Source organism: Stigmatopora argus, chromosome 6, assembly GCF_051989625.1.
Source record: "Stigmatopora argus isolate UIUO_Sarg chromosome 6, RoL_Sarg_1.0, whole genome shotgun sequence".
NCBI lineage: Eukaryota > Metazoa > Chordata > Actinopteri > Syngnathiformes > Syngnathidae > Stigmatopora > Stigmatopora argus.
The window spans coordinates 12,259,022-12,280,184 of NC_135392.1; the positions used below are offsets into that span (position 1 = coordinate 12,259,022).

Consider the following 21,163-nt stretch of genomic DNA (forward strand, 5'->3'; position numbering starts at 1 on the left):
GTCCCTTGCCTCTGGCCCCAAGTCAGCTGGGATAGGCTCCGGCACCCCCCGCCACCCTTAGTGAGGATAAAGCGTTTCCGAAAATGGGGGATGAGATGAGATGAAACAACAACAAAATGGAAGGTGCATTTGCTGCTTGCTTTTTATTTGAGGCAAATCGTCATGGAGATGCTTTCCTATTTTTATCAACACGGAGACGTTTGATGTTACTTCCTCAAGCCTCGCTTGGTTCTTCCCTTTGAACTGAAAAACAAAGCTCAAATCAGTACATCTGAGCCGCTCACAAAGCACGCGCTGTTGTTTTTAGCGGCATGATTTGAATGGCATCGAGGTCACCAAATGATCGCGTTGCACTTAAGACCTCTCAGCTGTTGTACCTCATCTCTCCGCACCGACTACTTTTACACGTACGTTACATAGCCACACTTGAGGCACCTTTTTGTTCCCAGTTAAGCCCCTACCCTCCCTAAAATAATTGGGTGGACTTACACTTTTTGATGGTCTGTGACACGGTTCCTCAGCACGGTCACCTGCGAGTGCGCAAGTACAATTTAGCAGAGAATGTTGTCGCTTTAATTTGTTAATTGTGAGTTAGGCACAAGAATGGGATTCCCCAGGGCTCAATCTTAGAGCCCCTGCTAGTTTCGAAATATGGTCAATTACAATAATGGATCATTCTTACATGTTAACTCTGACGAACTCTTAAAAAGATGCCAATCAATCGATCAGTTTAAAACAAAAAAAATCGTTTCACCTCATATTTCTGCTTCATGCATTTGTACTGAAGCTCAAACTTCTCCGCCTCCAGCTGCCGTAACCAATCCATAAGCTCATTGGCCTTTTCCCTGCAGAGAGAGGTAGATAGCGATGACGTGATCGAAAGGTCGCATGATCGGTCGCCAGATTGCCACCTGAGTTTGTCCTCCCTCAGGTGATCGATGTCTAACTCTTTGCGGCGGTTGTTGAGGATCTTCTTCTTCGTCTCACGTCCCGTTTGCCGCTTGGTTCCCGTCTGCGTCTTCAAAAAGGACATTAAACATTAGAAACTCGGAATATTTATGAAAAGCTGAATCATATTTGATTACTTTATAGCCGACAAAGGTCAAGTTGCTCAGGATCGACTTTTTCCTGGCCTCAACGTCAGCTTTCTTTTTGGCGTCTTCCTCTTCCTTCCTCGCTTTCTCCTCCTAAAATAATATAGAAAAATTAAAAATAAGCATAAAATATGACAAGTTGAACAATCATGAGCTACAAAAAGAAAGTGTTCAACAGAAAGTGTATGGAATGTCCAGCAAAAAATAAATAAATAAATAAATGAGCCCAAGAACCAAATTATGTTGAATTAACAATAGTATTAGTAAAAATATATACATATATATATATATATATATATATATATATATATATATATATATATATATATATGTGTGTATGTGTATGTGTATGTGTATGTGTATGTGTGTATGTGTGTGTGTATGTGTGTATGTGTATGTGTATGTGTATGTGTATGTGTATGTGTATGTGTATGTGTATGTGTATGTGTATGTGTATGTGTATGTGTATGTGTATGTGTATGTGTATGTGTATGTGTATGTGTGTGTGTGTGTGTGTGTGTGTATGTGTATGTGTGTGTGTGTGTATGTGTATGTATGTGTATGTATATATATATATATATGTATGTATATATATATATATATATATATATATATATATATATATATATATATATATATATATATATATATGTATGTGTATATATATATATATATATATATATATATATATATATATATATATAACTCAAAATAAAAACGCGTTAACAAGTTGTTTTTTTTAATACGGTTAGTTTGTTGGCAAGGCGATGCGTCATTTCAAACCATTGTTTGGCTGTGACTGCTTTTTCCGAACCAAACCCGATCGAGAAAAACGAGTCGCACTCACAGCCATTTTGTTTTGCCGCTCTTTTTCCCTCTCCGCACGGATCTTCATCTGCTCGGCTCTCTCGGATCGCCGCTTCTCCTAAAAGGGCGAGAGCAGAGCGAGCGTTGCGGAGACGTCGACGGGCGGACGGGAAAACTCACGATGCGGTCGGTAAGGCCGTGGAGCTCCTCTTCCTCCTTCTTGCGCTTCTCAAAGTGGTCCCCAATCAGGGTCTGGAGCTCCGTCAGGTCTTTCTCCATCCGCTTGCGGTGGATGTCCTGGAAGGAGATGCGCCCATTTCACAGATCGATATCGATAGTCGTGATTTTAAATTGCAGGTTCGCCTCACGTCAAAGTCCACAAGTTCGCCTTCCGGGATTTTGGGGGCTGACAAGCAGGCCACAAAACCAGGCCTGAACAAAATTCAGAATCATAAATTTAAAAAAATTGAATAAGTAAATGTTAATGTCATCACATACAGTACATTTTGTGGTCATAGTTGCTAGTAATTAAAAAAAATAAAATTATAACACTGTGCATTAGCAAATACAAACATTAAAACGCTGAATGAAGACACTTTGATGATTGAAATGATGTTAAGGTTATGGATTATAGTTATAATATTCTTTTATCTTATAAATGATTTAGGTTCCACCAAAAGAAATCATCAGGATTATATATCAATGATAGTAATATGTATTTTGTATATTTTTAATTGCAGTAATTTATAGTACACCCAAAAAATGTAATATATTTTTTATGTAATTGAATAATAATACATCAGCATAATGTAGGTAAACATATTTGGTTAAAAAGATTAAATTCTTATCTGTAGAATTTTTTCATGCAATTATAATAATTTGATTAAGTATATGGTCTTAAATATCTCAAATGATATAATTATTGATTTCAATAATTCTGTTCATCTAATTTTCAAAATATTGAACACACTATGTACGAAATGTATTCTAAATACAAAGACAATACAATTCAAATACAACTTTAGATTACCAACTCAAATCAGCTATTGGTATGTAAACATCTAAATAATAATGTACCTGCATAAATAACGAGAATACATCATAATAGTTTAATTCAATGGAATCCATCATCTCTCACCTTGATCTCTTCTTGGCATCTTTGACATGAAAAACAAAAAATATATATTTACTATATAATATATTTCAATTGACATCATGACGAAAAGTGACAACACGCCTCACCTTCTTCCTGCTCGTCGCCATCAACTAAGAAAAATTACAAACAAAAGTAACAGCTGGCAAAAATGCTCACTTGAAAAAGTTGACATATTTGTATTTTAAAAAATCATTAAAAGCTTTACTAACTACCACAACACATACCCTGTGAATACTATGTATTATTGCATGATACATATTCCAGGGTGGAATAAGTTAGCCAACGACTCTATTGTTTTTTTTGTCATTTTAGTTAGTTAGTTAGCCGTTAGTTAGCCAGCGAATGGAACACCGTCGATAGGATCGGACGCCGAAGATATCCCTATTTAACACTTTGGCAGTTGAATTGGGTGATTGGCATCGGGGCATAAAGGTCAAGGCGGTAGACGGGCGCAGCTGCCTGGACGGTGGCAGCGGGACAAAAATACAAAAGAGCACGGCGGTTTAGCACGCGACGTGATAAGCGTGTTGCTTAAGCGCGGAAAGCAGCTAATAACGTGGCAGCGATAACACAAGCAGCTGATGGGGAAGGGTGGCGGGCAACTTTATGATTTTTAAAGCCCCCGAAGCCCCGGGACAAACAACCGCAAATAAGGGGTGTATTTGTGGCCGTTGCAAATGTCACGTTGCGATGGAAAAATGACAGGAAGTGGCACGCAAATAGCCTAAAATTCACGAGGAAGTCACCTGTATTTACCCGCTGCGCGAATAACCCTTAAAATTGCCTTGACATTGTTGAATTTTACAATTTCTCCCGTATAAGCCACCCCTTGATTCCCAATTTTCACCTTCATATTCATGGTTTTAATAGGGAGTACAAATGCGTTACTTTGAAGGGAAAATCTTAAGAAAAATAATCACATTTTTTTGTATTTCTGAGATACTGTATGAATCAAAAGCACATGATTAGGGTCAATATTATAAGGAATTAATTCATCCAGTAATGGTTGTTTTCTTACTGCAAAACAGTAAATAACCAACAAATAGTAAACGTTACTTTGCCGAAATCTACTGGTGAAAAAGAGTATAGTAACGCTGTAAGTCTTGTGCACAAATAAGCCATACCCTTCATTCAGTCATCATTTTTTTTAGTTACAAATATGGCTTATGTGCGAGAAAATACGGTAACTTAAGGACCAGTTTGTTTCAACAAGGGGGTCAAATTGGCATTAGGGGCCTGTCGATATATCCCAATTGTGATGTATTGCAATACTAAGGTTATCAATTTTCATCTTCATTCAATAATAAAAACAAATATTCATTTACATGCTTGCGAACAAAAACAACAATATTTCTGTGTATTCTCCAACATTCCTAGCATGGTCACCGCAAATATTGAATTAAACCAAAAAAAAAATTAATTATCTTGCAATGATCAGATCTTCTTTGGCATTTTCTATGTAAAGCATGTGTCAAAAGACTCACGTTGTTCCCTGCAACAAAACACACAGACACACCGAAAACAAGGCCTTAGTCCCAGGTGTCTCCATCATGGCATCACGTCGCCATCTTGTCGTATACTCACTCGTACGAGGCCTCTTCGTCGTCCGACATTTTTGCACCCCGCAAAATACCCGCGCCTTTCAAAACAACACCCAAAATGTCACCTTACGCTTAAAATGAAAAGGCAGCCGCAGCAGACTCACCCGGACACTGTGGCGAGACGTCGACAAGGGTGAAAGTGTCCACGTTGTCCCCCCGCCCCGGTCCGGGTAAGCTTTTAAACCGGGGTCCGGATCACATGGCGGCACAATGGCGGCGGGCGCATACCTGCAAACAGTTGGCGACGGACATTCAAACATACGCTCTTTACTGGATGTGCTTTGACTATTTTTATACGGCAAAAAACCTGGACGCGCTGGACACTAGAGTGGGGATTAGAGTAGGCTTAGTGAGAGCGTGTAAACCTACTCCGGTGGGCTCTCAGGGGCCCCCCCGGCCTGCTTCTTTGATTTGTACGAAGACTTTTATTAAGACCTTGGTCGCGAATGAGTGCCAGGGTTGTGTAACTGACACAAAAGCCTACCCGTGATGCAATTGGACCCTCTTCAGCATAACTGCATTGAAGCTTTTAAAAGCTTATAAAAGAACACAACCACATTTTCCATCATATATTAGAATGATTTCAAAACTTTTTCCACCATCAGTGGGGTTGCTAATTGATAATTGCATCATTTGTACCACGTATCTTGAATTGAAATGCTTTTATTGTATAATAAAAGTATAATAAGATTCAAAGCTTCACTACCAAGTGGACAAATAACAACAGCAAACATAAAAACGGACAGGTAAATAATCAATACATAATAATAATAAAATTAATAAGTAATAATAATAAATATTAATAATAATAATTAATAATCATAATACGTACTACTACTGATAATAATAAACAATTGAGTCACTGCCACCCAGTGGACAGATGAGGACGCATCAAATCTTGCTAAGCTATTAGTGTTGCACCAAAATCGACATCCACATCAGTACCGATATGGCGCTAAAATGAGGTCATGCGTATCGGGGAGTACGAAAAAATTATGTGCCGATGCGGCGCAATGTGTATTTTTCGAGGTCTTGTTTCCAAGCGCCAGTCGACCTACGCAAGATGGCCACCAGCCAAAAAAAGAGCGCTTATTTCCCTTCCCGAGATGATGGAAGACATGCAAAGTAATCAAAAGTAAAGTACGTAAAGTTGTCTGTTGAAAGATGTACTTACTACTGCATTCATTGACCTTGGAGGTGAGTTGACATTACCACCGTGTGGTCAAAGTGATACCTAACATGCATACACTTAAGCTAAAATGCTAAATTGCTAGCCTTCTAGCTACTCTAGTTAAAGAGGACGTAGCCTTACAATATTATGCATTATGTGGCTTTTTCTTGTTGAAAATCCAGCCTCCGTTTAGCAGCATAACTTTTTTATTACTACTTTCCTGCTGAAGACTTGGGATGGAAAATTAGCATTTAGAATTCAGGCCCTAGAAATTAGGGCCAAAATTCTATCCTAAATTCTAATCAATCGGCCGATGACAGTACTGTGCTAATATCACTTTAAAAAAAAAATGTTTATACTATACTCTACTATATACTTGCTGACTTAACTATATCAAGTCATTGCTATCGCAGATTGGTCAGATGCTTCTTTAAATCATTGGTTCTCAATGACGTTAATACTTTATATAGCATATAGAATTCTGCAATGATACCATATAATTTGAAACAGCTCATTTTTATTTCATTTGATACTCAATTACTGCATATTCTGTTAGTTATTTTTTAGTACTTTCTGTTACCAGTCACATCTTCGTCCTCTTTCATAGCAATACTAGTATCCGTGTTGGCATAGTGTTTGTTTACTTTTACCAAATCTAAAGAGGTTAGTTTATGCTCAGTTTGATGGGGGGGGGGAAAACCTGCCATCAACAGAAAACTGAGTTTGTCTTTTGTCTTTATTGCTGTGTCAAAGAAAGAAAACTGGAGAGAATCGAGTGTTTTCATACTTGGTTTTCTGCTGGATTGAAATGAATGAAAATGCTTCTTTTTTGTTCAGTGAGGCTCTACTGGGCGGGAGCCCCTGCGTCAAACATCTTCTTGCGTCCTTCCATGCCAGACATGGCCTCCACGTTCTTCCTCCAATCGTTGACTTCCGCCGTCTTTTCCTGAAGATGGAACGGTCAATGTTCCGGACTGCGGCTTTGTGTTCAAAGCGCACTGACCTTTTCCGTGTCTTCCTTTTTGACGGACTTGAGGTTGGCTCGCAGGTCCATGGACACTTTGTGCTTGGAGCCCAGCAGCGAGCGCAGGATGGCGTCGGCCGAGACCCTGACTCGCCGAAGGCTGGGTCGCTTGAATTTCCCTCTTAGGTCCAGCACCTTGATGTTCAGATCCTTTATCTAAAAGAACAATGTAGCACTTTAACAATTTGTTGTTTTTTGTTTGTTTTTGTTTTTTTACCTCTCGTGAGTTGTGCAGGACTTTGACCTCGGTGTCATACCGTTCTTCATCCACAATGTCGATTTTGGAGTGAAGTTCTTCGCATAGTTTCTAGATGTAAACATGAAAATGAACATGAAATGGCGGTCATAGTTTGCGTTTTTGTCCAAGAAAAGTGGGACCACTTTGATAATCAAGCTATAAAGTCATTTTGCACTTTCAACCCTCACAAGAAAATCAAAATAAAAGCGTGGAGACATGACTGCTTGCCTTGAGGCAGCCCAATTCCATCACCATAAAAATGTGACCAGTATTTCAAAATAAGAGAGACAAAGAAAGGGCATAGTGAATTTAGAGAATTCAGGCACCTGCAGCTCCTCCAAGCTCATGGAGTTGATGTTTAACGCGGGTGCGTTTTCTTCCAGGTACTTCTCTTTCTGGGCTTCCTTGTCCAGCTGCTCCTGCTCCAGATCTTCCTTGGCCTTGGCCACCATCAAGCTCTGTCACGCAACAACTCAAGCTGTTGATTTCCCACGCGGTCGGTCACGCAACCGCGAGCGACATCACTCACCTTGAGCATGAGCTTGCGTGAAGCTGAGATTTTGGATTTCTTCAACAGGAAACGATAATAAAGCACCCGTTAAAAGTATTTCATGGCTACGCTACACACGGGCAAAATGTCTTTCATCCAATTAGAATTCAGATCGTGGTCTCACGGACACCTCAAATTTGGATCCGATTAGGACTCGACTGTTCCTGCATCCAAATATTTAAAAATGGGAGAAGCCATGGCAATGGTACAATTGCTCCGCCAATTTGTACTTCGAACATTAGCTTTTTTATGCCTATTTCCCCCCATTTTTCTGTGTTTAGCTCACTCTTCTTCTACTAAGTGAAATGCAATTTCGCAATTGGTCAAGCAAATGGCCTTGATGAGGCCAGAATAAGATGTCTACGTAATGCACTTAAATGTGGAATCCATGTAAAGTTATAGTAGGTAGTTTGAAATCTTACCTCAGCCCTGTAATGGAAACAAACAACAGCATTAACACTGATTGTCTTCCCTAATCGGGCTCTAAAAATAAACAAAGGCGAGATGACACACACACGCACACAAAACAACACTTACACTTTCTCAGGCATCTTGTCTATCCGCGTTGATCCTGAAAGACAAAAATAACACCTTTTGGGGGCCCCCAAAGGATCTTAATACACTTTCCACTCCAGAAACATTCCACCGCATTGATGAGTGTCTGTCTGGCATTTCCCAGAATGGAGCCGTCCCTATTTATTCAATTACTCCCGAGTCTTATCTTATCGCAATCCGTTCATTTTTGGGGTGTCTTTGTTGTAAAAAGCAATGCCGGGTAACATCAAGTTGCCCACCGAGCCCCCGTCCTTTGAACATCCCCTTTTTTTTAGGATTACTCAATGAATTTTTGGCAAAAAGAGCCGAGCGATGGCAGATGTGACAGAACAAAATGGCAGCAATTACCGAGGTTACAAAATGATACAATGTTTTCTTCTTTAATACAAAATAATGTAAGCAACCACACAATTGATAGACACGATCAAACGTGTATTATTGTCACCAACACAAGTCCCAAGACCCTTTCGTCTCAACGGAATTTAACCTAAAAACAAGCTCGTAATATTTTGTTAAACTATATGTTAAACTCATGCGGTGAAAATGATGATTTGAAGCATAAAAGCGTTGTTAGGCCTTACGTACCTTAGTGGGAAGATGAAGTGAGACAAAGTGATGGGAGGAAGCACAGACGAGGGCATATTTATCCGTCACCCGCTTTTGTCCCGCCTCCCTTGGCGAACACACCCCCATCAAAAAATTTATGTACACTCGATAGCTTAATTCAACCCTTTCACTACAGTAGACAATTATCCACAAGTTAGCATTAGCTCAACTCACTTACTGCCAGGCCAAGGTCAGATTCAGGCGCTGGGCCTGCGTGGGTTTTCTCCGGGTATTCCGGTTACCTCCCACATTCCAAAGATATGGACGGATGCTCTAAATTGCCCCTAGGTATGAGTGTGAGCGTGAATGCTGGTTTGTCTCCTGTTGCCCTGCGATTGGCTGGCCACCAATTCAGGGTGTCCCCCGCCTCTGGCCCGGAGTCAGCTGGGATAGGCTCCAGCACCCCCCGCCACCCTAATGAGGATAAAGTGGTTCAGAAAATGAGATGAGAACTTTATATTTTACAGCATGGAAGAATAATCATACTAACTAAACACCCACGTTTTTAAACCCCAGCGTATTTGATCACATCCTATCAAGTGTAGGTATCTTTGCTGCCTTCTAGTGAATGAAATAAAGATTGCATTCGGTTTTTCTTCCACAGAATGAGCAATCAACACCCACATTCACACCCACATTGCTCCCATTTGAAATACTACAATAAGACAAGTGACGTAGCTGCTGGATTTTTATTTTGTGCTTGACTAAAATGACTTTTGACCTTTCCGTGTTTGCTTTTATTCTGTTAACTTCGTAACGGATGCCATTGACTGCAAGTGCTGGGATCAACTTGAAATATAGCTCGTCTTTCGCCTTTCAAGCTTTCGTGACCTGTCAAATCGCCGAATTCTCTACTCGACTTTTGAGCGTGGCTAAAGCGGGATTGGTGCTTGTGGATGTCAACAAAATGGGCGTAGCTCAAAACGCAAGACTTCACTTGGAATGAGCCAGAGCTCCCGCCCCCTGGCCAAAACCGAAGCCTTTGGGTCCAAAATTCTTGGCATAGCAGCCTGTAAATTCACAAAGGAGCACTTCAAACCGCGTCTTAGCATTGTTAGCTAGTTCACGCTAGCCTACCTTTACAGAAGATTTCGCCGTCCCTGTCCGCCAAAGTGGTGGACTCCAGCCCTTTGCCGCAGTTGGCGCAACGGAAGCAGCTTTTGTGCCACGACTGAGGAAAAAAAGTGGGTAAATGTTAAAAGAGAAATCATCAATTTGGTTAAAGAAAGTCTGGATTTTCCCTCACGTTGCCGGCGCCAATAGCTTTCTCCGCCGCGTAGACCGTTTTTCCGCAACGGGGGCAAACATCGGAGCCGCTGGCTTTGGTGGCGAACTTGGAGGAATTCGGGTTATTGGTCGCTTGGTGCTGAGTTTCTCTGTTGGGGGAAGATTAAATTGTTGGCCAAAATGGAGTTTAAATAACAGTAATAGGAATATTTGTTTTTCGACACGGCTGACAACTCATATCAGTCAAACGTGACATTTTTCACCCTCGCTAACTGTACCATCAAATGTTTTTTATGCATTTATTTTCATTTTATAGTATTTTCGATCTTGCCAATGGTATCCAATTCATTCAAATTGGGAGGATTGCCTGTGAATGAGCAAGTTTCTGGGGTGAGGGTTTATTCCAAACTCCTTGGTTGCCATGGAAAGCGACCCACTTTCACTTGGAGGAGTATTTCCAGTTTTTCTTTCTCTTTTTAAAATTGTAAATCATGTTAAAAAATGACAAAATCCCGATGATGACCATATTTACGAATAACTTCCTCAAATTCTCCATTCACATTACCATTTGCCAAAATAGTTTACCTCCCAATTCAAATAATTATTTGAACTTCCTTCCTTTACTTGATCTATAATGACATCCAGTACTAATTGATGTGAAAATAATACAGTAATCTCCCCCTTTTCGCAGCGACCACCTCAGTGAAATCTGCGATACATCCATTTCATTCAAAAGCCACCACCATGGAATAAATAAGACGGAAAAAGTAGAGTGATTTAGTAAAATATAGACATCCTTACATTGGCACTTTAATTCCAAGAGCCTCTCCTGTGTCCACGCTGAGGGTCCCCGCTCCCCCACCGAAGCCGTAGCCCTTGGGCCCGTACTTCTTGCCGTAGCACGACTTGCAGTAGATCTCGTCGACGTGCACGGCCACCGTTGTGCTATCCAAGTTCTTCTTGCACACCACTTCCAACCAAAAGAGAAGTAAAAAAAAAATCAATTGGAATGCCTACATTCTAAAGTCCTAACGCAAATGATCTTTAACGAATGAGCTTAATTACCGTATTTTTCGGACTATATGTTGCAGCGGCCCAAAAAAATAGTATTTTTGGGAGGGCATTTTTAAAATCTCTATACAGAGCAATTCTTGGCTTTACTCCAAACGAGGTGATTTGTCATTTACTGGTTACGGTATATTTTGCATGATTTTTACAGGTCTGAAAATACGGCCATCGGATCAGCATCGTTAAAACATAACGTGTGAATAATGGGTTTGGATCGGAAGTCAAAAAGTCAGTAAAACATACATAGACTACCTTGCAGTATGGAGTGTATCACTATTTTTTTGTTGAGATTTTTTTGTGTGTGTCACCTGACCCACCCAGAGTGAATCCAGTTGGAATCCCCGCAAACGCTGCACGTCATTAGAAAGGAAAACAACTATGCGGTAGATAAACACTGTGTTCTCGGGCGGCGCGTGCGCTTCATCTTCCATAAAAGGCCAAGTTTGTCACACGGATTCAACGTTGCCATACAAGGACTCGGATGTTTCCACGCAAACATTTGCCTGCCGCGATCCTCTGCGATCCACAGCCACACCTTGACAGCCCTCGCGTCTGACGGTAGATGGACTTACTACACAAGAAGCAGGATTTATGCCAGCTTTTGCCTTCGCACTGCACTTCCTCCGCAAAGTAGACCGTCTTCTGACAACAGCCACACTTGTTCCCGCCTCCGAACGGCATCCTGCGAACAAACATACGCACAAACCAGTCAGTGATCAATGATACCGTTAAATCACGGGCGTCAAAACTACGGCCGGTGGGCCAACTGTGGACCGCTGCCTGGTTTTTATTGTCCGGCAGCAATTGAATGTTCGATCCCAGTTGGGTCCTCACTGTGTGGAGTTTGCATGTTTTCTCCAGTTTCCTCCCACGTCCTAAAAACATGCATGCTAGGCTAATTGCATGCTAGCTAAATTGTCCCAAGGGATGAGTGCGAGCGTGAATGGTAGCCCGTCTCCTCGTGCCCTGCGATTGGCTGGCAACCGATTCAATGTTCTTTCACCCGCCTGGTGCCCGTAGTGAGCATAAGCGGTTCAGAAAATGAATGAATATTCCCCCGCGCAAACACTATTTTTGGGACATTCATGCAGGACAAGGGGTCTCAAACCTGTGGACCAGGAGCCCATTGTGGCCAATTGGACATTTTTTATATTATATCATAATTTACTATTTAACAGGCCCGGTAGACGAGTGGTTATCACTTCGGCCTCACAGCTCTGGGGTCCTGGGTTCAAATCCAGGTCGGTCCACCTGTGTGGAGTTTGCATGTTCTCCACGGGCCTGTGTGGGTTTTCTCCGGGTAGTCAGGTTTCCTCCCACAGTCCAAAGATATGCATGGTAGGCTGGTTGAACTCTCTAAACTGCCCTTAGGTATGAGCGTGAGCATGGATGGTTGTTTGTTTCCTTGTGCCCTGCGATTGGCTGGCCACCAATTCAGGGTGTCCCCCACGTCAGCTGGGATGGGCTCCAGCACCCCCCACAACCCTAAAGCAGTTCAGAAAATGAATGAATGACATAGAATTGTAGTATAATTGCTGGCCAAACACATTTTGTGTTGAGCGTTGGGAATTTATTTTTGGGTAAAAATGAGGCAAATTAAAAATATAAACTAATAATTCTAAATAAGATCTAATTAATTTAATGCACATTAAACTTTTGAAAATAAATAGCAACAAATGAAAAAAAATAAGTAAAATTGTGTATTTTGTCCTAGTACTTTGTGTGTTTGGATAAATCTCCCTCACACAGCTAGCGGGAGTTAGCAGATAATAAATTAAGCTAATAATATTTAAATAGATGACCACTGAAGGCTAACATGACACTAAAGTCAAAGGAATTGGAAGAATCCTTTGATTATTCTGGAAGCGCTCCCTGGAGAAAGCAGTTTAAACACCCCGAAATGTAAAAAATAATGTTTGTTTTTTTGGGCGAGGGAGGGGGGTGAATTAATATTTCTATCCTTGCCGAATGCAAGTCATCTACTTGATTAGCATTTGTAAACCGGACGTTCCTTGGAAGCAATATGAGGTAAAAACCAACTTTCCCTACTTCAAAGAAACAGAATGGTAGAATAAGGAACACACTTGGAATAACAATGAGCTGCTTCCATAAACAACCCGGTTTTTGTGAAAGAGAGAAAAGAATGATTCTTACCTGGCTGGATGTGGTCCCTCTGTGATGAAGAGCAAGACAAAAAATCAGAAGCTAACAGGACACTGACTTGATCAGTGGGAGGAGTTACAAGAAAATATGTGTGTATGAGTCAGAGTGTTTATGTGATTTGTCTTTTTTTTCTAAGGGATGACACATCATGGTTTGGAGTAAGACACAAAGATGTGGCTATCATCTTTGTCAGTTCAAAGCAATTCCCTTTTCTCGGTTCCTAGCTTTCGGGTTATTTCGTTTCGTTTAGTTTTGTTTAGTTAGGGTTAAACCTTCATTCATTGCGGGTTGACAAAAGGGCTATTAAATCAACAAAACAATATGCTATGGTTGCTTGTGAAGCGAGCTCCAAGTGCAGTTTGCAAACACTGCCCAGTGCAATCACTCACTATCCAATCATAAGCCTTGGTGTCGCCAACTCCAATTCTGATTGGCTAGAGCAATTGTCTGACCGACACGGGGCCCGCAGGACTGATTATGAAGGGTGGATTTCTGACCCTGACAACAAATAATGGCTGAAATGTGATTGGTTAAATGCTTAAAAATGAAAAGGCAATCTGGAAACAAGCGGCCACGCGAGTGAGTGGTCGCCTTTCCCCACCAACAAAAGTTGGGGTCGTGGGTTCAAGCCTAGGTTGTTTCCTGGCTTGCGTGGATTTTCTCCAGGTACTCCAATTTACCTCCCACATCCCCCAAGTGTAACGTAAAATGTATGCTAGGCTAGCTGCTTGAACACTAAATTGCCCCCAAGTGTGAACTGTTGTCCTGCGATTGGGTAGCCGTAGTTAGCTGGGATTGGCTCCGGCACCCCCCAGGATAAACGGTTCAGAAAATGAATCTGGAGGCAGAGCAATTTAGGAAAAAGCAATGGAAGGAAGTTGACAGATCATTTGGAATTATTTAAAAAGTAGTGATGGACATACGTAATTATAATGAACATCAGGCTATGATAAGTACTACATGCCTGAGTGTGTGTGTGTGTGCATATTTTGGCTCCAAGGAAGCGCCACCATGTTTTTCATTCCTTCAGCAGACAGAATCCAGCAACAGTCGGAGCTCTCTGGCCGCCGGCCCGCTATTAGGAAGCACCAAGGAATGAATTACAACCCGTCAGCCTCCAGAAGAAATGACCAAATATGGACATTTGGCATCCAGGCAAAAGCAGACCAAAATCGGCCTAGCATTCGTTGCTCCTATCCGCTTTGGCCAAAATGGCGACTCAATACTTCACATTTTGCTGAAAATTCAAGTAGGAAGTTGAATACTTGTTGTGTGGGATTTTTGGAAGGATGTGGATGAACATTGAAAGAGCTGAAATGGCAAGAAAAAAAACACACACATATACATATATATATATATATATACATATATATATATACACACATATATATATACATATATATATATACATATATATATACATATATACATATATATATATATATATATATACATATATATACATATATATACATATTTATATATATATATATATATATATATATATATATATATCCAAAATGAATGGTCTCCCCCTCCAAATTTTGTCATCATACACGTTGCTATTTAGTTAGCCAAAATAAAAATACTGTGTAATACTTTTAAAAACTTAATATTTTGCTTTATTTTCCATGAAAACGAGCACATGAACTATTTACTCTTTTTATTCAAATATTTTTGAAAAAAAACAGACAAACAAATGCTCATAAAACATTGACTTTCTTAACTCATTGGCTACTTGATGTCCAATCCATTTTGACTGGGAGGGGTTTAAAAGATTTTTCGTGAGGTTGCAACGATACCATCTAATTAAGATATTAATGATTTAAAAAAAACTGAAATCTATCTGAACTTTTAAATGAGACAAAATTTGTTGTATCAAACTGCAGGGTAAAATAAAAAACAATCTTAAAAATTCCCATGTGCACGTGTTCGTTCTTCCCCCCTTATGGTCAAGGACCGGTCATCAATGTACAGTCAATGGCAGCCAATGAGTTAACACCCGAGCAAATTTCATACATTTTTCAGTCAATAGCAACATGGCAAGCGTTTTATCAAACACCGTAAGAAATGCGTGTCATTATTGGAAAAAAAAGTGCCATGACGTCTTTAAAGAAAAAAAGGGAAGCTCGATACAAGCCATTATGAGATATTACAAGAAAGTTGCATTAGCACTGACGATTCTCTATTTGTAATTCCCGATAAGCCAATTTAAAACACGCTTTTTCCAAATCAACTTTGCCTGCCTGAGATATGTGTTGCTTTTTTCCCCTCCTGAAATTTTCCTCCCACTCTTTCGTCCTTGTCACGTGCAGGGTTCTAAATAAGAAACGGACGCGGGTATCGCTAGTTGTTTTCTAAGGCATTCGCATTCATACATGAGCCAATATGTAATAAAATACTTCTTAGTGCAAAAAAAATGAACAGAGAAGAGCAATATGAATCCCTGACGGCGAAACGCACGATTGCCGTTCACTGCGAGGGTTCATTTGGTCCAGTATTCCACGGAGAGGACTTGGGGGTAAAAAAAAATGGCAGCCTCGTCGTTCGGTACCGCGAGGAGGCCCCTCCGCCCGAGGGAGGCTTGAGTTCCTTGCGGCGAGATGTCCGTTCTCTTGCGTTCTTAAGTTCCACGTGTCGGAGGGAAAACTCACTGCAGCCACTTGGGGACGGGCACCTGTTGGGTCAAGGTCCAAAACAGATGAGGACATCAATATAGTATTCTCGCGTGGTAATTCGGCCCGCAGAGGACTGCTGCGCGATATGAGAAAAATGGCCGTGTCTCACGATATACTAAGACATTAAATATGACAGCTTTTAGTGTAGGACAAATGATGGTCGTCCAATCTGTTGAGTAGCGATAATAAGGAAAAAATGAGATAGTTGATTGGTTGAAATGAATTGTGGTGGCTTTGTTTTTTGTACGTGTGGCTATTTTCAATTGTCTTGCATGCATTACTCAAGCGCGGTGTGTAGGAGGAGCCAATTAGCGAATTCTTGTGTGGGAATAGGGGATATCTTGAGGCTGATTGGTAGAACTCATCTCTCTCGTCATTTTCTGAACCGCTTTATCCTCACTAGGGCCACGGGGGGTGCTGGAGCCTATCCCAGCAGACTTTGGGCCAGAGGCGGGGACACCCTAAAATGGTGGCCAGGCAATCGCAGGATACAAGGAGACAAACAAGCATTCACGCTCACACTCACACTCATACCTAGGGGCAATTTAGAACGTCTAATCAGCCTACTATGCATGTCTTTGGAATGTGGGAGGAAACTGGAGTACCCGGAGAAAACCCACGCAGGCCCTGGGAGATCATGCAAACTTCACAGAGGTGGACCCACCTGGATTTCAACCCAGGTACCCTACTGTGAGGCCGACACGCTAACCACTCATCCGCCGGGCCGCCCATTGGTAGAACTATTACGGCATATTAAATCCCATCTTTGGATCGGGTTAGCACAAATTGGCTGCCAATGGCCGGTCAACATTTGCATTTCAAGGTCAGGTCCTCTTTTTAAAAAAGAAAAAAAAATCAAATTTCAGCTTTTAAAAAAAACATTTTGTGACCTTACCTTCTTGAGTTGTTGGGCGTTGCTCCCCCTAATGGAGGCGAGGAGCTGGTCCCTGGAGTTCTTGGTGCCGCCTCGACCCTTCCCATCCACACTCCTCCGTGACACCGGCGACAAAGAGTTCCGCAAAGAGTCCACTTCCAGCATGAGAGGCGGAGGAGGAGGTGGGGGTCCTCCCCCAGGCGGAGGCGGGGGTGGCGGCGGAGGGTTAGAGGGCCCGACTCCCCTTTTGGGGCTCAGGCTGGGCGAAGGTAACGGCGAAGGCATCGGGGACGGTTTCGGGGACGCCATTGGGGAGTTCCATGTTGAGGAATTTCTGGAAATGAAAATGGACTCTTAGCTCAGTAGTCAGCACATTCGACTGCCAATGACAATACCCACTCAAGCCCTTGGTTGTTGATTTGGTGTTAATTAACGAGTTAGCCCGGATGCATTAACAACATAGACACGTGTAAAGACGAAAATCCGTCCAGACACCTTTGGTGATCTGGAAGAGTTTTTGTGTGTGTTGACAGATGACGCACCTCTGGGAGGCTCCACCGTCCGGCTTGGGCACCTCCAGAGCGTCTTTGTTGTCGCTTCCGTTCCCGGCCCGGGCCTGCTTCTGCTCCTGCAGGCGCTTCTGGCGCTGGCGGTCCATGTTCCGACTCAAGATGTTGGTGGTGGTCATCCTGGGACCGGCCAGCTCAAAGTGATAGCCCAGTTTAAGCAGGGTGGTGTTCTCCTTCAGCACCTTGGTCATCTCCATCTCCGTCTTGCCCCCGCAGACGTGCCGCTGGTTATGGAATCGCAGCTCGGTGAGGGTGGAGTTGTAGCGCAGCGCCTGGATGAGGGCCAGGATGCCCTTGCCCGTGAGAAGGTTGGAGTCCAAGTTGATGCTGGTGACGGTGGAGTTGCGGCGCAGCGTGCCGGCGAGGGCGTAGGCCACGTGGTCGTCGGCACGGCAGTTGGCCAGCGCCACTTTCTTCACGCAGGTGTTGCACTGCAGCGCCTCGGCCAGCTCCATCAGCGTCTTGGTCTTGATGGCCTCGGAGTTGTTGACGTTGAGCTCCGCCAAGGCCGGGTCGTCGCTTCGCACCTGCTCCAGGAGTTCGTCGAACATGCCGGAGTCTGGGTCGTCCTCCCCTTCTTCCGTCTTCGTTTTGCCGCTCGGCGCCAGGCAGTTGACCACTTCTTCTCGCTTGTCGAATTTCTCCTCTTCCGCTTTCTTCTCCGCGACGCGATCGCCGTGGTTGAGCAGTTCCTCTCTCCTCGTGGTGTTCTCCTTCTCCGAGGCCTGCCGCTCCAGCCCGCGAGCCGTTTTCTTCTTGTCCTCGCACCGAGGGTTCTTGTCCTCGCACCGAGGGTTCTTGTCCTCGCACCGAGGGTTCTTGTCCTCGCACCGAGGGTTCTTGTCCTCGCACCGAGGGTTCTTGTCCTCGCACCGAGGGTTCTTGTCCTCGCACCGAGGGTTCTTGTCCTCGCACCGAGGGTTCTTGTCCTCGCACCGAGGGTTCTTGTCCTCGCACCGAGGGTTCTTGTCCTCGCCACTTTCCTGAGACCTGCTCTGCTGCTTCTCCAGCATTCGGGAGACCAATCCCTGCGTCCTGAAGCTGTCGGATCGGCGCAAACGCTCTTTGCCGATTTCCTTCTCGCTCTTCTCGCTCTTTTCACGTAGCCTAGAGATGATGTCCTTGGTCTTGGTGTCATCCCTTCTCCTGCAGTCGTCTCGACGGACGTCTTCTTTCTTCTTCTCCTGCAACTTGGAGATGACATCTCTCGTTTTACTCTCGCGGCTCTCCCGTCTGTCCGTCGTGCCGCCGAGGTCGCCTGCCGTTTTCCCCTCAAATCCATCCTCGGGGACTGCCGGGGGCTGAATTGGCTCCTCCTTTGAGGATTCCGCTTTCCTGCCACCATCTCGGAACGGGTTTCCGCCTCCCCTCTGGACTCCGGCAGCGTCTTTTCCTTCCTGACTCGTCTTCTTCGGGGACTCCTGCTTCCGAATTTCCTTCTTGGATTCAATCTGCAAGGATGAATAAATATGAGCATGTTCAACCTGCAGCAGTGCATTCCAGAACAACATTTTAACCATTAACATCTGTTGTACTTCCAAGATTGACCTGTAAGGGGCAGTCTGGTGCCAGACTTTAGTGAAAGTATCGGGAAATACGAAGAAGAAATCAGCTGATGATTAACAATGTCGAAAAATATTAAAGCATTTAATTATGTACGCACAGTACGAATGAGCTACAAAGTGCTCGTCAGGCAGAGCAACCTAGCGGGCTGGTTCGGACCCCCTGGCGGGCCATTTCCTGCCCACGGGCCACACGTTTGACACGGCTATTTTTAAGTAAACCTTCAGAATTGTCGAGAAGTTCCTTGTGGATAATTACCAGATGATAATCATTTAGGATCAACAATAACCCCCCCGATAATCAAAGCTCTTAAAATGGGAAGTGTGGACAGATACTAAAACCAGTGCCGATCATCTGTACTTGCAGACAAGCTCTTTACGGCTGTCCGGCTCGTCGCCCGTCTGCGCAGCAAGTGTGTTTATAGTGGCCTTTTTTTTTTAATGGCTAAGGTTCGCCAAGTGTTTGATTTGCGAGGCCAACGATGCGGCGGGCTAGCGGACGCATCCTTAAAAGGCATTGAGCGTAGGAGCGATCAAGCGAGGAATTCCAGCGAGGCCTGGGATTAAGGAGCCGGACGCCCAAACCATCGCGTACGAACTCCCTTGGCGATGGACGGGGGTGCTTTGATTCAAATCGTATAAAAGGACATCTAAAAGGAGCATTCCGCTCGCAAAAGAGGGGTTTGTTTGCGCGGAGCTAAATGTCAAATGGGGCCGCCGAGGGATGGGGAATATTTCGGGAGGCCCATAGGAACGCTGTTAAAGATCTGATGGATCCAGCTGGCCTCTTGCTTCAATCTGGCCTCGCAAATAACACTCGGGCACGCTCGGGAGATTGGCATTCAACTTCCATCTATCTGTTTTCGGGGGCTCGTCCCAGCTGACTTTGAGTGAGCGTAGCGGGGTTGGCGCTGGATTGGTCACCAGCCAATTATAGTGCTCTTATGGACAAACGGCCATTCAACGTCAGACTGATAGACTCGTGCTTCTCGAAGTCTGTTAGGAGTAATGTCCTTGGTATGCAGGCTTCCTCTAATCGCAAAGGGGTCAAAGGTTTCTGCCACAAGAGACAACAAAATCGAATGTTATTTTATTTCCTTTAAAAAAACATACAAATAAAATGGATATTTTTTTAAGAAATTGAGAATATTTTTTTTTCACTTAAACAAACCTTTCCTGTATTTTTAGTGACAAAAGAGTCTTAAAAAATAATAGTTTGGAAAATCTTTCGAGCAAACAATAACTACTACTTGGGTCGCGACAAAGGCGGTTTGACGACCCTTTAAAATTTGGGGCTTGAATGTTGGATCTGAAAGTTAACGCTTTTTGGAGATTAAGTTATAAGTTTGTTGGCAACATGGTCTAATATACTACATTGATTCGCAGCAATCATTGGCTGGCAGCCACTCCCAGTTCAAATGGATTGGACGTCTACTGACGTCAATGACAGAAAGTGATTTAACCGTTTCTATGAAGCAAGAATTCATATAGGAGATTTTGATTCGAACCCAGAACCTAAAAGTGGATGACATTTACGAGCAGAAATGAAACTTACCCGGACGGCATCATTTGCACGGAAACTTTTATCGTCTCGGCGGTTGTTGTCGCCTTGACCGACGAGCTGGGCGTCCTCCGGGTTGACGTCGGGCACCTTCATCATGTCCTTCTCCAGCTCCTCCATCTCCTCCGGGGACAGCGTGGACAACAGAGTGTCCAGGTCCGGGTCCTCGCTCACCTGCCGCCCCATGCGGGTCAGACCTCGCACCTTCCGCCTGGACATACTTGGAAAAGCTGTTTGAAAGTCAAATGAATCAAAACAAAAACAAAAGAAAAAATTAAAAGTATCAAGCAGGTCTCAGGCAAAATGATCCCCCATACGTCCCAGAAAGAGCGAGGCGTGGATCCCAGCCGGGCTCACATGCTTGCAAAGAGGGGGCGAGCAGTGACGGAAGGCTGCCGAGAGGCTGGGACATTCCTTGGAATCCTGGGAAAATGCATGTCCATGTTCGGAGGATGGTGCGCTCCTTTAAAGGGAATGGGAAGGGCGGTAGTTTACTGAGGTGCCAGATGTGACTTAGTGTATACTCCACACAATTTCTCGTTACACAATAATAATCGGACATAAGCCCTGTCGTCATCATCAACAACAAAAGCCTAATTGTTATCACACCCAGAAACTGCGTATGACGAAATTGGTAGTGCTTCTCCATAAGGTGTGTT

General features: G+C 43.3%; 4 protein-coding genes across 5 annotated transcripts; all 4 read right to left on the reverse strand.

Annotated features, from left to right (window-relative positions):
• Nucleotides 1-124: 124 nt before the first annotated feature.
• On the reverse strand, nt 125-4,426 carry tnnt2b (troponin T type 2b (cardiac)). Its single transcript, XM_077602368.1, has 10 exons — nt 3,144-4,426; nt 3,040-3,058; nt 2,270-2,333; nt 2,082-2,198; nt 1,942-2,019; nt 1,086-1,187; nt 912-1,018; nt 755-845; nt 490-530; nt 125-243 (listed from the first exon to the last, which is right to left on the reverse strand). Exons 4-10 carry the CDS (start codon nt 2,178-2,180, stop codon nt 207-209), a joined length of 555 nt encoding a protein of 184 aa, XP_077458494.1. The 5' UTR covers nt 2,181-2,198; nt 2,270-2,333; nt 3,040-3,058; nt 3,144-4,426; the 3' UTR covers nt 125-206.
• A 59-nt stretch (nt 4,427-4,485) lies between these two features.
• Nucleotides 4,486-9,323, reverse strand: tnni1b (troponin I type 1b (skeletal, slow)). Of its 2 annotated transcripts, XR_013300552.1 has the most exons (8): nt 7,621-9,323; nt 7,418-7,549; nt 7,071-7,160; nt 6,833-7,009; nt 6,617-6,775; nt 4,763-4,886; nt 4,642-4,696; nt 4,486-4,549 (listed from the first exon to the last, which is right to left on the reverse strand). XR_013300552.1 is itself a non-coding variant. In XM_077602370.1 (5 exons), exons 1-5 carry the CDS (start codon nt 7,627-7,629, stop codon nt 6,674-6,676), a joined length of 510 nt encoding a protein of 169 aa, XP_077458496.1. In that variant the 5' UTR covers nt 7,630-9,323; the 3' UTR covers nt 6,327-6,673. The 2 variants fall into 2 exon arrangements, 1 of the variants encoding a protein (XP_077458496.1); XM_077602370.1 differs by lacking the exons at nt 4,486-4,549; nt 4,642-4,696; nt 4,763-4,886 and having other exon boundaries at nt 6,327-6,775.
• A 154-nt stretch (nt 9,324-9,477) lies between these two features.
• LOC144075399 (cysteine and glycine-rich protein 1-like) lies at nt 9,478-13,610 on the reverse strand. Its single transcript, XM_077602367.1, has 6 exons — nt 13,252-13,610; nt 11,670-11,779; nt 10,831-10,999; nt 10,049-10,178; nt 9,880-9,973; nt 9,478-9,812 (listed from the first exon to the last, which is right to left on the reverse strand). The coding sequence occupies exons 2-6, from the start codon at nt 11,776-11,778 to the stop codon at nt 9,736-9,738; spliced, it is 579 nt and encodes a 192-aa protein (XP_077458493.1). The 5' UTR covers nt 11,779; nt 13,252-13,610; the 3' UTR covers nt 9,478-9,735.
• A 1,246-nt stretch (nt 13,611-14,856) lies between these two features.
• lmod1b (leiomodin 1b (smooth muscle)) lies at nt 14,857-21,152 on the reverse strand. The gene is made up of 4 exons (XM_077603944.1): nt 20,499-21,152; nt 17,355-18,832; nt 16,834-17,146; nt 14,857-15,937 (listed from the first exon to the last, which is right to left on the reverse strand). Exons 1-4 carry the CDS (start codon nt 20,721-20,723, stop codon nt 15,911-15,913), a joined length of 2,043 nt encoding a protein of 680 aa, XP_077460070.1. The 5' UTR covers nt 20,724-21,152; the 3' UTR covers nt 14,857-15,910.
• Nucleotides 21,153-21,163: the final 11 nt, after the last annotated feature.

Coding starts and splice junctions, on each gene's coding strand:
- tnnt2b (XM_077602368.1), bottom strand. CDS start 2,180: ATGGAGAAAGACCTGACGGAGCTCCAGACCCTGATTGGGGACCACTTT. Junction 1,188..1,941: donor AGCGGCAAAACAAAATGGCT/GTGAGTGCGACT, acceptor ATATTATTTTAG/GAGGAGAAAGCGAGGAAGGA. Junction 1,019..1,085: donor TGACCTTTGTCGGCTATAAA/GTAATCAAATAT, acceptor TCCTTTTTGAAG/ACGCAGACGGGAACCAAGCG.
- tnni1b (XM_077602370.1), bottom strand. Junction 7,161..7,417: donor TGAGCTTGGAGGAGCTGCAG/GTGCCTGAATTC, acceptor GTTTACATCTAG/AAACTATGCGAAGAACTTCA. Junction 6,776..6,832: donor AAAAGGAAGACACGGAAAAG/GTCAGTGCGCTT, acceptor TTCCATCTTCAG/GAAAAGACGGCGGAAGTCAA.
- LOC144075399 (XM_077602367.1), bottom strand. CDS start 11,778: ATGCCGTTCGGAGGCGGGAACAAGTGTGGCTGTTGTCAGAAGACGGTC. Junction 11,000..11,669: donor TAAATCCTGCTTCTTGTGTA/GTAAGTCCATCT, acceptor TTTGGTTGGAAG/TGGTGTGCAAGAAGAACTTG. Junction 10,179..10,830: donor CTTGGAATTAAAGTGCCAAT/GTAAGGATGTCT, acceptor TTCCCCCAACAG/AGAAACTCAGCACCAAGCGA.
- lmod1b (XM_077603944.1), bottom strand. CDS start 20,723: ATGTCCAGGCGGAAGGTGCGAGGTCTGACCCGCATGGGGCGGCAGGTG. Junction 18,833..20,498: donor GTGCAAATGATGCCGTCCGG/GTAAGTTTCATT, acceptor TCATCCTTGCAG/ATTGAATCCAAGAAGGAAAT. Junction 15,938..16,833: donor ACGCCCAACAACTCAAGAAG/GTAAGGTCACAA, acceptor TTGACCCAACAG/GTGCCCGTCCCCAAGTGGCT.